We start from the raw sequence: 7,997 nt of genomic DNA, 5'->3' as shown, positions 1-7,997 counted from the left end.
TAGAACTACAATTTGTTCACTTGCTTGTGTAATATAAAACCGGAAGAACTTAGTATAGAAGAGAAATTGAAAACAAGCATAATGTTGAGTTGGAGTCAAGTTTATTCATTTGTTATTTGTGCCTTCGAGAGATATTGGCCTCACAAGAAAGTAGAACTATATTTTTATTTGTATTAGGTTCCACATGCGATTAAATACATTTGTTTATTTATGTCTCTTGAAAGCTTGCTAGTCCCACATATGTGTAGAGGTGCTTTTCACTATTGGTGAAGGTTGTTGGTCCCGTATGTGAGCTCGCGATCAACTCCAAACTTTATAAGTAGGAAAGACTACTCAGTTATGAAAAGCACGTTTGAGAAATAGTTGCTCACATATCATTAAAGTTGTTTTGTGTTCGTATGTAGGGAATGCATTAGTTTCTTCAAAGAAACAAATATGGCTGAGTGGTTTGAAAGTAATGGATTTTAAAATTTCAAAATCTGGTTTACATATCGCTGATGTCAATTACTTTTGTGTTTAGTGAGCACTGAATGATCTGGTATTACAATGCTTGAGTAGAGAGATGTACGTGTCTCGTGTCCATAAGCATGCCACCATATAACATTTGAGTTTTGAAAATTGTTCATGTTATTTTTGAAATATATTCATGGATACATAAAAATGTTCATCTAATTTTTAAAAAGTGTTCATTTATGATAAAAAATACTTAATTTTGTGAAAATGTACATGTATTCTCGAAAATATTTATGAATGGTCAAATGTTCACGAATACAATTCCATGAAGTAAACCACAGAAAGAATTTTTGTATCGGGAAAACGACAAGAAACGCCTAGGACAACTAAAGAAAACCACCCAAACGAAATAACGATTCTGACCAGTTTGGGTCAGCCCAGTAACGAACGCTCTGTGCGAATCCCTGACAACCTGTCGTACAAAGCGTCAGATAGGGAGAACATGTCTGTTATACCGAGAACATTGCCTGCCGAGGACAGTAGTTGGCCTAGCGCTCAGGTGCTACCCACTAAATTGTTCTTTGTACATAAATCTCAAAATATATAATCTAACTATCTATATTTTTTAATAATTAAAAGTATTAGTGTGTTACTGAAAATACATATGTTAAAATTAAGTTTTTTTTAACATCAATACAGACACAAGCACTCATACATATGCGCATACACTTACCCCTATGAAGGCACACATGCACACCCTACCCCCTCCGAGAGACTGAGCCGGCATGACATCTTGAGATTTACAAATTCAGGAATAATGCGAGCACCAGGACTTGAACCCTGATGGGCTGGGGATACCAGTGTCCTTCTAACCATCCAATCACAGTTTGATTCGCATGTTAAAACTAAGTTATTCATACAAGTGTAATGTTCATGTAATTACCAGAATTGTTTTCACATTTCAAAAATCATATAAACAAAAAAAGTGTGTAGGCAAGTTTAGCTATTGGCCTGGACCACAACAGGGCACCGTGTGAGCGAGCGACCACTATTACTCGCAATAGCTAGAAATTGCATTTTCGTGTTATGAGTAACTATCGTAGCGTTACTTTGATTTATGTATGGCATATACAATTATCGATGAAATCTTTTCCTTATGTATTTCACATCATCTAGAGAAAGCAATAGTACATGTTATACAATGTATTATAGTCAATTGTTATCTCTACCATTCAAATTTACAAGACCCTGAAATTATGAAATGATTTAAAAAATAGAAAACATGTGAAGACAAAAAAAATCCCATATAATGATGACACATCTCTTATCTTTCTTCATAAGGGATAATCTCTTGGCTAAGAGAAGGCAAGACCTCTTTTTTCCTTTGTCTCTCTTCCACCTCACCAGTTATTCATGCAATGTAAATGAACTGTTCAGCTGATGTTACCGAAAGCACAGAGTAGATAGCAGGCAACAACCAAATGTGTATTCAGAACGATTTGCAACTGTGAACTTTCTTCTCACACTTGTGAACCTATCTTAAAGACATGTATCCTTTTCTCTCATTGGTTTATTAGATCTAATGTGCAGATCATTTCTTTCACCATGACTGTTTTTTGTTTCATATATGCATATTACAGCTACAATGACCAGGTCAAGTAAATGTAGATTAGTGACAGAGGACAATCCAATCTTTGTCGAAACCAATATACTCCCTCTGTCCCAAAATATAAGAACGTTTTTGACACTACACTAGTGTCAAAAACGTTCTTATATTGTGGGACGGAGGGAGTATTTCTGAAATTCCAAATGATGTACTTTTCACAGGTGATTTAATGTACTATATGGTATGTGAGAGAATCCAACAAATGGACTTGTGCTAACTTGTTCCTTTTGCTTGTCTGTGATACAATGCTAGATAACTTTAAACTGGGAATTTATGACTTCATGCAGATATTAGTGAGTCGCAGTATGGTTTCAGCCATAGATCACCGTCAATAAAAGATGTGTTCAAGTAAGGCAATGCTTGCACGTCGCTGAGCTCAAGAGCATACGGCACTCTGCCCGCCAGGTGTGCGCCATCGCCTGTACACTTGTACTCTCCATAAAACACACTCCTGGCAATGGAAATCATAGAACAAACCGATGTTAGCGCGCATTCTGAATTGATTCCAGAAAACACTAGCAGTTCAGGAGAGGCATACTGATCTCTTGAAGGATCATTCCAATCATTCCATCCATCGGAGGCGATGATATTTGACATCGTAGTGTATGCGAATACAACACGGGAGTAAGGTCTCCATGCTCGCCCGAGCCATATCCACCCGGTGCCGCCGATGCTGCAGTTGACAAATGAATAGCCGGTGTTTTCTTTGTTGGATTCCCGGGCATGCGCAGTAACTGAACCAGTGATGGATCTCACCCCTGCAGGCACAGGATCTGCTATGGAAATCAATCTGCAGTTCTGAGGAGTGCACATGTGGAAGCAAGCAATTAGTGAACAAACTCGGTGCTTTTTCTTCCAGTTCTTGAGAAATAACTTTGACTCACCTCATAGAGTGACCTAGCATCTCCGAAGATGAAGTCAATGGAGCCCTGAATGAAACATTCCTTGAAGTAATGCCGGCCCCGGTCATCGTGCAGTGTATCTTGTGCCCCAAAGAAGCCACAGCCCCAGAATGCCGCCTGGTCACCACCGATCCTCAGAGCGACTGCCTGAGCACCGACATCACCGGGTCTTGGAATTGGTGCTACATTCTAGTGTCAGGATGATTAACAGAGTTACAGTGCTACTCAAAGTGCATGCAGTGTGGCTTAACTGAAGCATGATCTGCGATGTTTGTAGTTACCAACTTACCATGAAGCTGATGTTCTTCGCGACAAAGCCGGTGGCGAAGACAGAAACTGAAGCGCTGTAGAAGGTTCCATGTGACGAGTTAGCTGTGTCATTCCACATGATCGCCGTCAGATCAAATCCCTGCCCCTGAAATGTGATGTTGGGCTTGGTAGCAGGGACTGTCACTTTCTCACTGTAACAAGGCAGCTTCATTAACAGCACAGTTATCAATTTTGCACTTTGGACATGGAGTGCTGCCAGCCTGATCAAAGGAAAATTGCTTACAGGTAGATGCCCTTATTGATCCACAGAACATTCCTCTTTTGGCTGGATCTTGGCACAGCATCAACCGCGGACTGCACCGTGGTGAAGTCACAGCAGCCATTGGGATCGACACAGAAGATCGATGTTGCTGCGGTGTCAGGCGGTGGGAAGTCCGGAGGGAAATCATCGCAAAGCGGGTTGTATGCACCACGATGGCAATGATAGTTAGAAAAATAATGAACTGTGAGCAAATTAAATGGAAAGGATGGTGTTGCAAGATCAAGCAGGGCTCGAAGGAATGAAGTGGTTGGGTTATTGAGATGGGCAAAGAAGAGCAGAAATGCAGCAGGTACACAGAAATAGAGGGAAATGGCTTTGGTGCTCATTTGTATGGCTGGAAGTCTCACTATTGCTTCGGAATATGAGATGGGTCTCAGGGCATTTTAACAGGATCGAATGTGCTTTAAGAAGCAGCCTAAATTGCATGCCTTGCAAACAACCGATCTCCTTTCTTCAAGCTTGAGACGCCGCACAAGCCAGTTGCCCACAGGAACAGCTATCATCTAAACAATGAAGCATTTCCTGAAGTGAAAAGGTGGGTTCATGTCACTGTCAGAATCCAGGCATTATCTGATCAAGTAGTTGCTTCAAAGATTGGTTCGCCCTGACAATTAGCAAATGCTCATATCCAAAAGAGGAAACCATGAGATCATGCGAAAGAGGTGGCTTAACTATAAAAGCAGAAGAAAGGAAAATATAAGAGCTCGGCAAAAAGCGAATATATTTTGTTACCTTAATCCCAGTAAGTTGTAAACCAAAGAAATAGCAGGTCACCATCACAAGACAGAAATAAACAGGCTATAGATGATATTGCTTCAAACAAGGTTCATAGTGTGCCTGCCATAGCCCATAGGACCAGCCAACCACTGGGCAACAACTGCCACAATTTGCATGACCAGACATATCTAAACCAAGACTTGCACAATGCGCATGTTCAGATAAATCACAGAGGGCACAAGATCTCGCAACAGATGTCAAAACACCAAAGCTAGACGAATTCTAAGTGGACACTTTTATCTATAATAATGACTAGGTTTGACAAGCTCAAGCTGCCGTAAATGCTTTCTTCCCAGTGCCACCTGTGGACACAGGTGGAATGACTTTAGGGACGTTCAACCACACGGATTTTGACAAAGGCATGCAGCACATACAGAACAGGAAAAATCAGCATCTAATGAAGTCCAGTCCCCCAGTTTAGGAATCCGGACAAGCAGGGGACTGGTAATCCATCAGTTCCTGGAATCCCAGTAATTTGTTGTGAAGCAATAAAAGTAACCGCCCAGTTTCTGGAACCCCACTGTGTATTAGTAAACTTACAGTTGTGACATAAGAGTATTTCATCCCAAGAAAATCAAAAATAATATTTACGGTTGCTTGGTTATGACCACGGCAATACAGCACTACATCAAGTACTCCAACCCCAATGTGGGAATGACAAACTATTTTCCCATAAAAGGTTAAGTATAGGTAAAAACAAAAGAATGAATGTTTTCCTTCATTTGTAAAATCATTTTAAAGCAAGCGGAAGACTGACATAGCTTTGGAGTCCTTGCACAGGGTTACAACTTTTAAGCCTCACATTCCCAAGTAATTTAAGGCGGGCCAAAAGAATTGAAACCATAAAGAACTAGACAATACATCAGCTAGAAAGCAATACCAGCACTGGCCAATGATGACATGGTCTCATTCCTTGACCCGGAAGAAAGGAGAAATGTGAGCAGGAATACTGGGGTGCCTCTGCTCATACCTACAAGGCAAAGGGATTCACTTCCAAGTTAGATGCCACCGCAAGTAAGAAGAATAAGAGATAGCCCTGAAGTCCTCCAGTGTGTCACTTACCTATGATACTTTTTCACAAAATGAAGGCAGTTTCTGCGGACAATAATAGTCCTATTCATCTTTGCACTGTGGCGTGTTCCAGCAATAATTCTGCCTCTGATAAAAACAGTTCCAGTGAATGTGCACTTCCTGTCAATGTATGTCCCTGAGATAAAATAATTTAATAATCTTATTTCATTCTCCCTGGAATGGAGCAAGCTAATAATATGATTGAATTCTTATAAGCAGCATACAACGGTCTTGTAGCGAAGGTCACCATACACTGACAAGGTTGACACGGCGATGTTTTTTCCGCCGCCCCGTTGGAGCGCGACCTATGTCCAATATGACGAGAAGTGCTTGGCTCATGGAACATCGTCACGTCCCCTTAGCACCACGTATAAAAGGGAGGTCATGCCCCTTGTGCAGACACACATGTTCACATGGATGGGACTATGTTTTCGCCTCTGAGGGCTACGCGCCTACGCCCATCTCAGGTACACATGCTTCTGCTCTGTTTAGGGTGTTCTAATGATGAGATCAACATTCTATTTATGTTAAGCCTAAAGTATTATGTCTATCATTGGTATCATGAGCTCCTTGATCTCTGTTCAGAACCCTAATAGGCCTACCTTGATGTTATTTGATTAAGCTATAGGCCTGATCTTCGTGATTAAGTGTTGAAACATGTATCGGTCATTGCCTCCTCAATCCTAAGTGCTTGAAATTAATTCCTACTGTTTTTCTGGTTATTAATGTGGTGATTATCCTAAGTCCCTAGTTAATCAAGTTAACGATCTAATCATGTATGCACCGAATTTGATTAACTGACACTGTTAGACCATGTTTTAAGTCTTAATTTATTGGTATGTCAATGTCACATGCTAATGCTCATGTTTAGTAGCTAACTGGATTCGTTTTAATCCCCAATGATTACGTTCAAGACCGAACTGAATTCTGTTAGCTGCAATTCGCGTTAGTCACGGCTGGTAACAATTGAGTAGGAGGGGAATTGCAAACTGAAAACTCTAGTGGCTTTCCCCAAATCAGGAACCCAAACCATAGATTGCCCCTAATCCTGAACCTTGAAGAAAATCCCCAAAAGTAGAGGGCTCGGGATGCTCACTGCGCCGACGCGTGTGTTGGAGCAGCCGGAAATTAAGGAAGACGACGCCCGCGTTCTCCATGCCGCGCGCGCCGCCATCAACTTCTCATGCCGCCCTGCGTAGACTTGCTGCTCCGGCCCCGCTTGATTCACTCCGAAAGGCGATGGCGAACGTGGCGACGCGCCTCATGTTGCCGCCCCGCCGTCATCTTCCTCGTGGGAGACGCGCGGGATCTAGGCGCAGCTTACGTGCCGTGCGTCGCCGCCGTCATCACCTCATGGCCGCTGCGGCAACAAACACCGCCGGCAGCTCTCCTGCGCGCCGCCGATAGTGAGGCGGAGCAGCGGTAGGCTGGGCTGCCTTTTTTTTTTTTGAGGGAAGGCTGGCCTGTTTCTTGGACTTCGAGCGCCTTAGGGGGCCCATTTTGTACGTGGGCTACGACCATTGCTTGTTCCCCTTAAGGTAATTTCGGCTACTGGGCCGAATAATTAACGGGCTACAGTCGCCTTTGTACCCGAAATGAACTTTTCGGCCCTTAAGATTTTATTCAGTGCGTCATGAAGTTTCTAATAATATTTCTAAAAAAATGAAGTTTCTAATAATGTTGTATGCACTGTAAAAAATAGTAATTGTGCCAAAAATTATGTGATTTTTTTATAAACTAGACAATTGCCCGTGCGTTGCAACGGGAGTATAAACATTCTAGTAGATTAGCCCCTGACTGCACGTCTATTATTGTATTATTGTTTTTGAGAATCCATGTATATTATTATATTGATACGCTAAAATCTTACCAAATCTTTGTATGCAATCGCCATGATTTATCTGCCATTTTATTGTTAAGCATTTATTTGGTAAGAACTGAATGACTTGCCAACAAAATATGTGTTTATTTTGATAAGATAATAAACATGAGACAATGAATGGATGGGAGAAAAATCAAATATGGGAGGAAAAAATTAAAGAGGATAAGGAAATAGTGGGACGTATATATGGAAGGTTAGACGAAAGAGAGATGAAATGGGAACCTTGTGTTTTTCTTAAGTAGTAGAGATATTGATACGCTAAAATCTTACCAAATCTTTGTATGCAATCGCCATGATTTCTCTGCCATTTTATTGTTAAGCACTTATTTGGTAAAAATTTAATGACTTGCCAACAAAATATGTGTTTATTTTGGTAAGATAATAAACATGAGACAATTGAATGGGTGGAAGAAAAATCAAAGAGGATAAGAAAAGAGTGGGACGTATATATGAAGGGTTGGACGAAAGAGAGGTGAAATGGGAATCTTACGTTCTTTTTAAGTAGTAGAGATAGAGATTTAAGTAGTAGAGATTGTGATAAAGCTTTCTAAAGGGCTGTGTGGGGCGGCCGCGGAGATCGGGCGGCACAGAGCACACCATGGAGCCAGGTGTGCAAGGCCAAGGTGTAACGAACGACAAGGAGGGCACTCTTCC

The 7,997-nt window shown here is 41.4% G+C and overlaps 1 protein-coding gene across 3 annotated transcripts; it reads right to left on the bottom strand.

The window, feature by feature from the left end:
• Positions 1-2,281: 2,281 nt before the first annotated feature.
• Positions 2,282-6,890, bottom strand: LOC119284680 (probable pectinesterase 8). 3 transcript variants are annotated; one of them, XM_037563832.1, is made up of 8 exons: positions 6,558-6,890; positions 5,453-5,597; positions 5,271-5,360; positions 3,575-4,284; positions 3,311-3,482; positions 3,004-3,210; positions 2,658-2,917; positions 2,282-2,570 (listed from the first exon to the last, which is right to left on the bottom strand). In XM_037563832.1, exons 4-8 carry the CDS (start codon positions 3,937-3,939, stop codon positions 2,399-2,401), a joined length of 1,176 nt encoding a protein of 391 aa, XP_037419729.1. In that variant the 5' UTR covers positions 3,940-4,284; positions 5,271-5,360; positions 5,453-5,597; positions 6,558-6,890; the 3' UTR covers positions 2,282-2,398. The 3 variants fall into 3 exon arrangements, with proteins under 3 accessions (XP_037419729.1, XP_037419730.1, XP_037419731.1); XM_037563833.1 differs by having other exon boundaries at positions 3,575-4,135; XM_037563834.1 differs by having other exon boundaries at positions 2,430-2,570; positions 2,658-2,909; positions 3,575-5,360.
• Between the last annotated feature and the right edge of the window lie 1,107 nt (positions 6,891-7,997).

Source organism: Triticum dicoccoides, chromosome 4A, assembly GCF_002162155.2.
Source record: "Triticum dicoccoides isolate Atlit2015 ecotype Zavitan chromosome 4A, WEW_v2.0, whole genome shotgun sequence".
Classification (NCBI taxonomy): domain Eukaryota; kingdom Viridiplantae; phylum Streptophyta; class Magnoliopsida; order Poales; family Poaceae; genus Triticum; species Triticum dicoccoides.
The sequence above is the reverse complement of the archived record's forward strand: the minus strand, read 5'-3'. Positions and strand labels throughout refer to the sequence as shown.